We start from the raw sequence: 13,372 nt of genomic DNA, 5'->3' as shown, positions 1-13,372 counted from the left end.
TGCATTAAAAATTAAGCAAGCAGATTAAAAACAAAAGCAAAAACAGAAACCATGAGTCACTGGGTTAAAAACCTAAGTGGTGCCATAACTCTCTCTAATTACTTGTCTATAGGAGGGATGTATTGAAATATGAAACTAAATGTTTCCCTGATAGTTCCCTATACAAATGGCTTGTTTTCTCTTTTTATCCCTGGCCCTCCTTTGTTAAATCATAAATCTCCCAAGAATAACCAGTCACTGTGTGGTGTAGAGGGTCTGATTGCCTTTAGATTAAATCATCTTTGGCTTGCAATTATCTAGATGTTTCAGAAAGAACAGGTGGATCCTCTTCAGATGAAATTACAGCAGGTGAATGGACTCGGCCAGGGATTGATTCAGAGTGCAGGGAAAAACTGTGATGTGCAAGGTTTGGAACATGACATGGAAGAGATCAATGCTCGATGGAACACACTGAATAAAAAGGTGAGTGGCGAGGAGGGTAACAAATGGCCTGGGAACAGAGGGCATAGAAAAGAGACATCTAGGGCCGGCTCCGTGGCTTAGCGGTTGAGTGCGCGCGCTCTGATGCTGGCGGCCCGGGTTCGGATCCAGGGAGCGCCCCGAGGCACCACTTCTCTGTCCAACGCGAGGCTGAGTCCCACGTACAGCAACTAGAAGGATGTGAACCTATGACGTACAACTATCTACTGGGGCTTTGGGGGGAAAAAACTGAATAAATAAAAAAATCTTTAAGAAAAGAGACATCTAAATCTAAGGTTTCCCTGGAACCTGAATGCAAATAAAAGTTCAGCGGTTGCAATCTGTAGTTAGGAAAAGGGGTCAGTAGAAATTTACAAAGCTGTCTCCTTTCTCATAATGAGCCTCCATGTCTGTGATACAGGTTGCACAAAGAATTGCGCAACTGCAGGAGGCTTTGTTGCATTGTGGGAAGTTTCAAGATGCCTTGGAGCCGTTGCTCAGCTGGTTGGCAGACACTGAGGAGCTCATAGCCAATCAGAAACCTCCATCTGCAGAGTATAAAGTGGTTAAAGCTCAGATCCAAGAACAGAAGGTAAGTGAGAATGTTGGGACAGTGAACTGTAACAGCCATAGGGAGTGGCAGACAACACATGTGCTTACAGTATAGGGAGCATATTCAGGAGTTTCAGTAGAATTCTAACCTACTTTGTGTGATCCTGAAAAGAAAGGTGGAAATTGATTTTCATCATCTTACTTTAATCTACTGGTTTACTGTGGCATATATTGGACTGACCAGTTTTACTTGTTCATGTATCCTATTTCAATGTTTCAGTAACAGCTTTACCTTAAGAGGTTTTTGGTGTTTTCAGGGGCAGCAATATTCTAAATAATGTTGTATATCATGTATAAGGTTCCTTCTATATTTTTTGTTGGCTTAATTTCCATTTCAGTGCATTTTTCTCCTGGTTCAAAATAAGTTCCCTTAAGTCACATAATGACAGTCACTGCTCCATTTAAAAACTTCAGTGTGAGAAAAGTTTATGTGGGTGGTAGGAACTATGCTGTATCTCATGTTTTTGCCTCAGGATGAAAAAAAAAACACTTCACTTAAACTTGGGATTTGGCAGGGTGGGGTTTTTTGGATTTTTTTTGTTTGTTTTTTCTTTCTCACTTCAGATATTAAAGTGACCCCATGTTTTCGCTTTTCATTCTCTTTAAACATGTGTACAATAGTTGCTCCAGCGGCTCTTAGATGATCGAAAGGCCACAGTAGAGATGCTTCAAGCAGAAGGAGGTAGAATAGCCCAGTCAGCTGAGCTGGCTGATAGAGAGAAAATCACCGGACAGTTGGAGAGTCTTGAAAGTAGATGGACTGGACTGCTCAGCAAGGCAGCAGCCAGGTAAGGCCAAAGGGGTTTTGAGGAATGGGTCAGAGAATGCTTGTTTTCTCCTATTTTTGACTTGCTATCACTGGGATGCTCTAAAAGCTCCTGGGTGATTCATACAGAAGCTTTGGAAGGTGTTTAATGGCTTTTATCTTGGAGAGGGATAAATTTTTAGAGATGATCCTCATAACCAGAATAACTCTGAGGAAATGAGCCTCAGCTACTCCATAAATTTCTGAGAACTAGAAGACTCATTGCTCTGTGTTGTTGTTCTGCTGCAGTATAATCATAGTTCCAAACGACAAACGCAGACTTCTACAATCCAGCCAAGTTATTTTCTGAATTTTTGAAACAGATTTTTCCCTTTCATATTTATAAATAATGCTTTTGATACTTGGACTTGAAATTTATCATATTTCTTTTCTGTTAGCTTATCCTAATATTAGATGTTTTTGCACTTAGGAATTAGTCTGTGGTTCTGTTCAATATATGAGCATTCAAGAGATGCATAAACTTTCTTCAATAAATGGCCAAAAGACAGGCAGTATACTTCCCTCCTCCAAGGAACTGCTTTCTCTTTTCATAGCTATAAGTTACCCCAGTGACATTTGAGCTTAATAAGTCACACGGATGTCTTTACTTTTAGCTTATAGTGTCCCCGGTTTTAAGAATAAATGCTAGCTAATGAGAAATCAGTGTGCGAGTAGTAGAGTTGATCATTTATTATTGTATCCTTTCAGTTTTCTAGGTAGCCAATAGCAGTCTTCAAATAACTCCCTCTTCGGTCTCTACTTCCACCGGCCATGGCTTGCTTATTTCTTATCTGAGTTACAGAGTATTGCTTACCCATATTAGTGCCCAAAATGAAAGAATTTAACTTATTTTTATTTCCAAATTGCACTTTTTTTCTTCTCTCTCTCTGTCCATTTCCACCAATAGTACCATTAACCTTCCAGTTACCTACGCTTAAAACCTCAGCCCCATTTTTACCCTCCTCCCTGCTTTGTGTCCCACCCACATCTGTCAGGATGCTAAATTCTGTCCATTTTACTTCTACAGTGTCTTTCCTATCCATCCATTTCTCTGCCCCTCACCTACTCTGTTCATGACTTACAGGCTCTCACCTGGACTAGTTCATAGGAGGTAGCCCAGCTGAGGTAGCTTCCTAACTAATCACTCATCACTCTACTGCCGCTTACCCTCAGCCTTCTCCTCTTTGCATGCTCAAAGACCTTCAATGACTGCCTGTGGCCTATAAAATAAAATCTCAACTCTTTAAATCAACATTCAAAGCCCTCTACTGTCTGGCCCTAACCTACCTTTCTTATTTTCCGATATTCTTTTCACTCCTTGTATTATAGGTAAAGTAAACCATATTCTGTTCTTCAGTATCTTCTGTCAGTTTCCTAATTCTGGGTCTTTGCTGATGGTGTTGCATCTTCCATGAAATAGTTCTGTCCATCTTCTCTTCTTCTGTGAAGCTTTTCTTTATTCCCCAAGCATAGAATAACTTCACCTTCCTCTTAACTGCCATAACTATCTGTACCTTCATAAACTCCTTAAAGTCATGATTTGTTTCTAGTGTATCTTTTTATGACTCTTTCCTTCTACCTCACCTGCTTCCATCCTCCTAGTCTGACACAGCTTCTGGGCCAGTATTTTAAAGAGAAATACCAAGAGTTACATCCAAATACCAAGTTACATACAAAACACTTTTATTTAGATTCTTTAATATTGAATTTTTGATGCCTCTAAATTATTTTAGCTCTTCTCTTTGCTACCCCAAATTCTTTTACATTGAGTTCTTCAAACTTTCAGATTCCAAAATCAGAGATGAGACAGAAAGACATAGAAATTAGGGGCAATTCTTTTAAGTGAAATTTTAGTTTAATTATAACCTTTATATGTTTTAGTTGTATTAATTAAAGATGTATTTTGAAGACTGGCATAAACAAACTAAGAAAGGAAGTTCTATACGTTGGCATTTAAAAATAGCATCTAGCAATACGTTTTTCTTTATATTCAAACTTAATTGAATTTCCAGATAATTAAAATGGCAAATCTTTATATTTAAATCATTTCTTATTAAAATAAGTTTTCCAGGGTACCTAGCATAGGACCTGGCACAAAGTATGTGTTCATTAAAGGTTTGCTGAACTAAAGTACATCAGTACCCGCTAGGCCTTTTCAAATGACATAGCATTTAGTCTGTTCTTAATGACTGAAAGTCATTTTTATGGCCTTTTGTTATTAATTTTAATAACGAAATTCATTGTTGTGCTAATACAGTTTTGTGGTTGTTTTTCTGTCTCTTTTTTATCAGGCTGCCTCCAACATTTAGACTTCCTCCCCCTTTTGTAATTTGCTGCTTTTAATCTATAGGATACTGGAAATCCAAGCTTAGTGTGGATGTTATATTAAATAAGATTTAAGATTCCAAGTGAGCTATAAAGTCCCTAGTTCTTTTGGCTGCCATTTGTTTTGGCAAATTCAGATAGTCTGAGGTCATTTTTAGCTTTAAATCTGGATTCAAAGTTATGTCCTAGACTTGAAATTACTAGAAGCCTGACTGGATTTAGGAAGATGGGAAGGGAGTTTTAGTTCATAGTCTGCCTTTGCTCTTCAGATGCTCTCTGCTCTTCACTCACAAGTGAAGGTAGCAGTGACAGAGAGAGAGAAATGAAGACTGGTGATTTTTTGACTCCTTTAAACTTTATGTTGGTCACATGTTCAGATGATACATTTGCTACATTCCATAAGAAAAAGAGCATTAGAAGGTTGATTCTGATCTTCATTGTACTATGGCTGCTCACTGAGTGACTTGGGCAAATCTTCCTTTAAGACTTCAGTGTCCATTTTCTCTTTTGTAGTAGTGGGATCATTATTCTGCCTACTTTACCAAAGTTATGACAGAATCAAAATAAGGTAATGCTTATGAAAGCCTTTAAAACAGCAAAATGTGTTCTGTTTATCATTGATATTTAAAATGTACCTGGTAAAGATTGGTCTTTTACTGAATACAGTGCTGTTATCAGCCTTAATGTGAGTTTTTGCTTGAGCAGCTTGTTCTATATATTTGTGTAGGCAAAAACAGCTGGAAGATATCCTGGTTTTGGCCAAACAATTTCACGAGACAGCTGAGCCCATTTCTGACTTCTTATCTGTCACAGAGAAAAAGCTCGCTAACTCAGAACCTGTTGGCACTCAGACTGCCAAAATACAGCAGCAGATCATTCGGCACAAGGTAGGAAGTAGTTATGGTAAATGAAAACACAGAACTAGAATCAGAAATCCTAGAAATTAGAAAACTGCCTGAAACATTCTAGAAGATGTGTTTTGTGGGTTTCTTTAAGTTTACTTTAAAATATGGTCAAATTATTAATTGGAATAATCACATCCTTGAAATAAAACTAGAAATCAACTAATAGGCTACCATCAAAAAAAAACAGCCTTTGTTCTCAATTTTTATATTATTTTTGCCTTTCAGTAGGTGAACTTTTTATATTATTATTTAATTTATTTTATCATTTGTTATTCATTGTTTTATGTTTACTTTTCATTTATTTTGTTTCTGTTATTCACTTTTTCCATCTGGATTTCCAGGCTCTGGAGGAAGAAATAGAAAGCCATGCAGCAGATGTGCACCAGGCAGTCAAAGTTGGACAGTCCCTCTCCTCCCTGACATGCTCTGCAGAACAGGGTGTGCTGTCAGAAAAGCTAGACTCATTGCAGGCCCGATACAGTGAGATTCAAGACCGGTGCTTTCGGAAAGCAGCCCTGCTTGAACAAGCACTGTCTAACGCTAGGCTTTTCGGGGAGGATGAGGTGGAGGTGCTCAACTGGCTGGCTGAGGTTGAGGACAAGCTCAGTTCAGTGTTCGTAAAGGATTACAGACAGGATGTCCTGCAGAAACAGCATGCTGACCACCTGGTATTCATGTTTTCCATTCTTATTGGTTATGTTACTAAATTATTTTGTAATTTTGATTTATGTTTCTTTTCATTTCTTTTTCTTTTTAATTTCAAACATTTCAACTTTGTTTTATACACAAATTCATATTTATAGACTTGTTGCTAAGGACTAATCTCTTTTTTGATGAGTCCATGGAAATACTTGTACTTAACAAACTGAATCAATAATTCTAGAAGATGATCCAGAATGTAGTCAGGGGCCGTCTCAATTCCAACTCATGTTTTACATAATTAGGTAAAGTATTAATCAGTTTCCATTTGAGCGATTTTATGAAAAAGAATATACTTTAACAAAACCAGATTACCTAAATAGTGCCCAGGGTTTGATCATATAGCTGTAACTCTAGAATTTATATGCTCAACTTCCAAGCATTCTGTGTCATCTTAGTAGAAAGAAAAATTTGCCCTTTTCATTTCATTTTTATGAAATTTCTTTGGGGATGGTAAAAATAGACAAAGCAGTTTTTATTTTTATTTTTATTTTTATTTTTTTATTTATTTTTTTTTTTTTTAATTTTTTTATTTTATTTATTTTTTTCCCCCAAAGCCCCAGTAAATAGTTGTATGTCATAGCTGCATATCCTTCTAGTTGGTGTATGTGGGACGCGGCCTCGGCATGGCCGGGATCCGAACCTGGGCCGCCAGCAGCGGAGCACGCGCACGTAACCGCTAAGCCACGGGGCCGTCCCAGTTTTTATTTTTAATAATCTAAGATTCTTCTGCTTCATTGCCTTCAGATATTGAAAGTTTTTAACTGGTAGCCTGATTTAGTCAGCCTTTTCTTGCTTTCTTCTCTTGAACTCTGTGTCTTATTCTTTGTTATGGACATGGTAGACTTTTTTGGTGAGTTCTACTTCTGCCTTTTTGGGTTCAGGTTTGGTACCAATAGTTTGGTAAAGCTGATTTAATCCTAAATCTCTTCTCATCCAGTACAAAGGAAAGCTTGCCTCTAAGTATCTGATTTAATTATTTTGAGTAATTAATGGGGTAACCAAGAGATAATGAAGGAATCAAATATCTGATTTTTAAACTAAACTAGTGTTCGTCTCTTTACTTTAAATTTGGCCTCTTAAAAGTCTCTCGTTTCTTTCCCTTTGTTGTGCCATAGTTTTAGGATTAATGGTATTCTTTCCTTGCAGGCTTTAAATGAAGAAATTGTTAATAGAAAGAAGAATGTAGATCAAGCCATTAAAAATGGTCAGGCTCTTCTAAAACAAACCACAGGTACTTTGAAAATTGCGTCTCTTAGCACCTCTATGGTCAACAGACAATCATATTTCCAGGGAAACAAGCACCCTGTACTAGCCACTTCGCTTTGTAGATAGGAGAAGCTTACTCTTCACTGATTTTATTACTGGGAGGCTGGCGGCCTGGGTTTCTATTTCCTGCTAAATCTTTTGAAAACTAGAAGACTTTGTTGTCTCATATCTGGTTATAGATGATGACTCCCCCTGCCCTTCAATATGTCAAATGCCAGCAGTCACTGAAAGGTGCTGGGAACATCTAGAAACACCTGCAGTCCAACTCAGATCTTAATAATCTCAGAAGTGGCTTCTTTTATCACTTGAAACGTTTATTTCCCACCTCCCTTAGTATGGGATGCTAGGTGAAGTCTCACTGTGATAGGGAGAGCGCCTCTATAAAATTTAAGCTCTGATTTGAAGAAAGGGGGATTAAAGGGACTCCCTCATATCCTGTTAAATATGAATAATTGTGTGCTGTCTCCCACAGGCGAAGAGGTATTGCTTATCCAAGAGAAGCTGGATGGAATAAAGACTCGCTATGCAGACATCACAGTCACTAGCTCCAAGGCCCTCAGAACTTTAGAGCAAGCCCGGCAGCTGGCCACCAAGTTCCAGTCTACCTATGAGGAGCTGACCGGGTGGCTGAGGGAGGTGGAGGAGGAGCTGGCAGTCAGTGGAGGACAGTCTCCAACAGGAGAACACATACCCCAGTTTCAGCAAAGACAGAAGGTGAACTGTGATTTCACACTGTAAAAGGAAAAAAAAAGTTTTCCTCCTAGAATCCTTGAGTTCAAATTTTTAAGTTTCATCACCAACTATCTTTACCTTAAATCTAAACCAAAAATTTCTGCCTGCCTCCTTTCTTGTTTACTCATGGACAGTAAGATTTTACATAAAGACAGACCTAAATAAGACCACTGTTACGGGCTGAAGAAGAGAAAAGATTGAAAGCCAAAACCCTAGGAAGTTTGCTTCATATGTAACATTTTAGCATTTGCTTTCATGATTCATTCTCTAAAGAGTGCTTCATGGTTATATTTGATTCTCTGTAGGATCTAGTATAGTTCTAGATGCACAGAAATACTGTGTAGGTACTTGTTGAGTTAAATACCTCTGGTTAAAGCATTGTTTATCGTTTCTATCGGAGTAAGGAGAAAAAAGAAAGAAGCACTGTTTGTTTTACCCAGAGACAGTCTGGGTCAAGAAATGTTACAGACAGTTCTAAGCAGCAGCTAAGCCTAAAGTCAGGCTGTGGAATGATTGAAAAATCTGAGACAAGAAAAAAATAAGTGAAGGAAGGAGGTCAGAGCCCTGCTGGGATATGTGGTAGAGATAGCACTTTTCACCCAGCACAGCTGCTAATGTGCTTAATTTAGCAAGGTATGGCCTGAAAACTTTTTTTTTTACCTCCTTAGGAATTAAAGAAGGAGGTCATGGAGCACAGGCTGATGTTGGACACAGTGAATGAAGTGAGCCGTGCTCTCTTAGAGCTGGTCCCCTGGAGAGCCAGAGAAGGGCTGGATAAACTTGTGTCCGATGCCAATGAGCAGTACAAACTGGTCAGTGACACTGTTGGACAAAGGGTAGATGAAATTGATGCTGCTATTCAGAGATCGCAACAGGTAATGTTTATAATACTCCTGCGTTAGTATTTTAGGCAGTGGGGATATATGTGTGAGGTACAAAACTATGACCCACATAAATACAGGCTCAGAAATTAGAATAATGAGATCAAGCTAAATCTGATGAAACAAATTATTTCAGTGATGGGAAGTGATTGGGTAAAGGTGTGTGAGGATGGATCTAAGTTTGACCCAAAATACTTGATCCTTTTGAGTAGAGAAGAACTTGGAGGGCCGGCCCCGTGGCTTAGCAGTTAAGTGCGCGCACTCCGCTACTGGCAGCCCAGGTTCGGATCCCGGGCGTGCACTGACGCACCACTTCTCCAGCCATGCTGAGGCCGCATCCCACGTACAGCAACTAGAAGGATGTGCAACTATGACGTACAACTATCTACTGGGGCTTTGGGGGAAAAAAAGGAGGAGGATTGGCAATAGATGTTAGCTCAAAGCCGGTCTTCCTCAGCAAAAAGAGGAGGATTAGCATGGATGTTAGCTCAGGGCTGATCTTCCTCACACACACAAAAAAACAGAACTTGGAGAAGAATCTGTATGAGCACTCTTCTTAGCTGATGCCCTGCTAAGAGGCAGATGGTGATGAGAGTAGGTGATATCCAGACCCAAAAGGTCTAAATGCATCACAGTCTTAGTTTGACATAATCAACTGTTTTAGCATTAGATGGAAGAGGAGAAGGAACCAAGAACTATAATTACTATCAAATATGCTAACCAAAATAGCAGAGCCATCCAAAATAGAACCCTCCCAGTAAACACAGGTGTCATATTTCCCTCGATCTTTTTTCCTTCCTGCTTTCTGGAAAAAGTTACTTGTTTTTCTTTGTAGCTAGATATGCACCTATTAATGTGCCATGGTGCAAAAAATAAATTAATATAATAAGACTCCTTGGGTTCATAGTGATAAGCAAATGCTTTGTGAACCACACAAAAGTTTAACCTGACTCCAAGTGCATCCCCAGTGTTTTTATTGATAGCCCTAATATTGGCCCTGTATTTCAATATGAAATTTATCGTGCTTAGGAGAAACTTACTTTTCTCTTTAAATATTAGTGTAGGTTGGCAGAGTTGAAGAGGAAGAGATAAATGATTGGGGGACCCTCATCAAATATCAGTCATATGAACAACACAACATGTTCTTGGTTTTTCTTTGTTATTGCCTAACCGTTTAAAGGTTTAGTGTTCTTGTGGGGTTGTATGCTTCTTTAGCTGAGCGAGTAATTCCAAGTTAACTTGACTCAGCTGTCTACTGCCATGTTACATTTATATTTAAACATATGACTAAAACTACTGTTCACTGTATGGGTAGGAAAGAGGATTGGCAGGAAGAGAACACAGCCTCATAAAAGCACTCTGCTTAGAAGTATACTTCTTTTTAAGAGTGTCAGTTTCTATTGTTATTTCCAGCTATAGGACCACTAACTGGGTTCTGTAACTTCTTTCTAAAGAAGTTGAAATAGGATCAACTCGTATTTGTTGAGGTATAATCAATTCTAAATTGTCTGCATCTTGATATGTGGTTTAATGAAATTCTCCCCAATTTGAGCTTTACTTAGTGAGATATAAACTGTATTACTGAAATTCCAGGTCTTTCTGTGTTGAATAACTTATAATTCCAAGAAGGAGGACCTTGACCGTATATAATTTGTTTATTTTTCTTCAATATATCTATTAGTATGAGCAAGCTGCTGATGCAGAACTAGCTTGGGTTGCTGAAACAAAACGGAAACTGATGGCCCTGGGTCCGATTCGCCTGGAACAGGACCAGACCACAGCTCAGCTGCAAGTACAGAAGGTGAGTGTAACACTGACGTATCCACTGTGTCCTGAGCGAGTATAATCATCCGCAGCTTAGAGTTACTAGGAGAGAGTTTCTGACTATCCCACGTCAAGTGGAATGATTCAGTGTCATGTTGGTGGATAGAGATTAATTTTATAAATATTTGGTTACGATAAGAAAGGGATTTTTTGCTTTGTGAAAAGGGAGAAATAGGCCCATTAATCCAGGAAAGAATAGTTAGCAATTTTCTGGATGATTTTTAGGAGAGAAGATAGTTCGTAAGCTGCTAAAGGATAGGCATTGAAGATGTGTAGATAGGCAAAGTGTCGAGCTCTGTCAGAACAATTTTTGATGTGGCTTTATTAAAACAAGAAATTTTCATAGGTTGTGTCTAACTTTTAACTAACACAGGCTTGGAGTCCTTTTACTTCCTAACTATAGTTTCCTTTTCAAAGGCTTTCTCCATTGACATCATTCGACACAAAGATTCAATGGATGAACTCTTCAGTCATTGTGGTGAAATCTTTGGCACATGTGGGGAGGAGCAAAAAGCTGTATTACAGGTGAATTACATTTATTTATTCACCATGTTGTTCTTGTCTTGATCATGGTGAATTAGAAGTACAATTAAAAATGATAGTTTAAGAAGGTTTTTTACCCTCTATTACTGATAGTAGTATTAAGGTCCAACTTGATGTTCTGGGGAATTCAGACTCCTAACCCTATTTTCACAAATATCTAAACAATCATATTGTATAATGTGAAATATATTGTAAATGTGTCTGCTGTATAACAGGAATTGCTACTTACCTTTAGTCCATAAGGAGTGATCTTTGAGTTACCTTTCAAGGTATCTATGATAGATTTTTCAGAACCATATGCTGATATTAATTCCTTCTTCAGACCCTTCTAAAAGATCAGACCCATTTCTAAAAGAATTGGCCAAGAGAGTTTGTAGACCAGTTTTGTTTGTTTTTTATAAAGAGTATGGTTAACCACTACTTCCTCAGAAATCTTCATAAATTGACTAAGCTACTCATCGTAAACATATGAAGCATAAATGCCAGGTTTGTAGAAACTTTTTTTATCAGAGGAAAAAAGATAAGTGAAAATTGATGGACAAAGACTCCATCAAAGTCCCTGAGATGTTCAGTCTTAGACTAACCTGTTGTAATAATGCTGTATCTAAAGTTGTGTGTCATCACTAAAAGGTTAATTTTGCTGTGTTGTGCTTGTTCTGTTTTACTATCTTTGAAACTACTTTCATATTTTAAAAATTCTAGAAATAATACATTTATATGATAGGAAAATTAGAAATTTCAGATAAATGTAAAGAAAATAAAAATCACTTGTAATCTTACTAGATTAATCCATTTTTTAACATTTTAGTATATATTCCTTTAGACTTTTTAATGTATATTTACCTATATTTTTTCTTAAAAGAAGTGTTAATAATAGTAATAATACTTAGACTTTTTATTGTTGTTTATAGGAAAAGACAGAGTCTCTAACACAGCAATATGAAGCCATTAGTCTGCTCAATTCCGAGCGTTATGCCCGCCTAGAACGGGCACAGGTCTTGGTGAACCAGTTTTGGGAAACTTATGAGGAGCTCAGCCCCTGGACTGAGGAAACTCGAGCACTAGTAGCCCAGTTACCTCCTCCAGCTATTGATCATGAGCAACTCAGGCAGCAGCAAGAGGAAATGAGGGTAAGGAGCATGCCAAGTTTTATTTAATTGCAGAACTGAACATGGGCTTCATGATTTATTCAAAAACAACATATTTATTGGTGCCTACTGGGTGTAAGTTCTATGTTATAAAGTTAATTCTTCATCAGTTAGAATTTCTTTGCACCATAAAATTATATATCTGAATTATTTCCTTTGTCCTTAATATAAGTCAGTTAAAGAATAAGATTATGGAGATGTCAGAAACCTGGGTATTACAGAAATAAACAAAGAACTAGGTAAACATAGGGCCGGCCCCGTGGCTTAGCGGTTGAGTGCGTGCGCTCTGCTGCCGGCGGCCCGGGTTCGGATCCCGGGTGCGCACCGAGGCACCACTCCTCCAGCCATGCTGAGGCTGCGTCCCACATACAGCAACTAGAAGGATGTGCAGCTATGACAGACAACTATGTACTGGGGCTTTGGGGGAAAAATAAATAAATAAAATCTTTAAAAAAAAAAAAAAAAAAAAAGAACTAGGTAAACATCAAGGGAATTGAAAATCTTTCCAGAGACAGTGGAGTGTTGTTAGACTTGGTGTGGTTGGGTGGCTCTTTCCATTTGGTTAGGTCCCAGCTGGAGTGGGATCCCAGGAAGGAATGTCAGAAAGTATTTGCTGCATATAGTTAAGATGAAAGGGAAATTTGCAGACACTTCAATTAAAGGTATTACCATGAAAGATACTTTTTTTAATGTTTATTTTATTTGTGGTTTATGGCTTACGCTTATTCCTATCTCTTTATTCCTGTAAGTGGAAGGATATAAACTGGAAGTAGCCAGCAGTAAAGTCAAAGAGTGGTTGGATTACCAGAAATGTTGCTATTTGTACCTTGTCCTGCTTAGTGTCTCTCAGTCTGGGGAGGGAGACAGGTATTAAACCATGTAAATTACAATATGGTACGAGGAAGTATTCATGTGTACAGAAGAGGGTGTAATGGGGGGAGAGTGAGAGAGGATGTATCCGGGAAAGCTTGTTGGGTGATGGGACATCTGAACTGGCTTTTGAAAATTAAAAGAATTAGGTAGTGTCAAGAGCCCAAGATGTAGATGGGGTTTTTCCCCCCTCCATAAATGATGAGATGCTGGGACTTGCCAGTTTTTAGCAATTCAGTTTGTTCCTTTCAAAGTTGGTATGAGCTCCGATTAAAGTATTTAAGCAAATAACCTGGTATT

At 38.2% G+C, this 13,372-nt stretch overlaps 1 protein-coding gene across 15 annotated transcripts in view; it reads left to right on the top strand.

Annotated features, from left to right (window-relative positions):
- Positions 1 to 13,372, top strand: part of MACF1 (microtubule actin crosslinking factor 1) — a 330,651-nt gene that overhangs the window by 274,114 nt on the left and 43,165 nt on the right. For all 15 annotated transcript variants that reach the window (XM_087446236.1, XM_087446232.1, XM_087446235.1 and 12 more), the window contains 11 exons: positions 301 to 462; positions 881 to 1,051; positions 1,693 to 1,859; positions 4,929 to 5,088; positions 5,448 to 5,774; positions 6,955 to 7,039; positions 7,547 to 7,788; positions 8,475 to 8,681; positions 10,369 to 10,488; positions 10,929 to 11,036; positions 11,966 to 12,184. In XM_087446236.1, coding sequence (XP_087302362.1) covers positions 301 to 462; positions 881 to 1,051; positions 1,693 to 1,859; positions 4,929 to 5,088; positions 5,448 to 5,774; positions 6,955 to 7,039; positions 7,547 to 7,788; positions 8,475 to 8,681; positions 10,369 to 10,488; positions 10,929 to 11,036; positions 11,966 to 12,184 — 1,968 coding nt within the window. The remainder of the gene's footprint in view (positions 1 to 300; positions 463 to 880; positions 1,052 to 1,692; positions 1,860 to 4,928; positions 5,089 to 5,447; positions 5,775 to 6,954; positions 7,040 to 7,546; positions 7,789 to 8,474; positions 8,682 to 10,368; positions 10,489 to 10,928; positions 11,037 to 11,965; positions 12,185 to 13,372) is intronic.

This window comes from Ceratotherium simum, chromosome 22 (genome assembly GCF_057802395.1).
Source record: "Ceratotherium simum simum isolate JZ-2026a chromosome 22, ASM5780239v1, whole genome shotgun sequence".
Taxonomy (NCBI): domain Eukaryota; kingdom Metazoa; phylum Chordata; class Mammalia; order Perissodactyla; family Rhinocerotidae; genus Ceratotherium; species Ceratotherium simum.
This window is presented reverse-complemented; position numbering and strand designations above follow the sequence as displayed.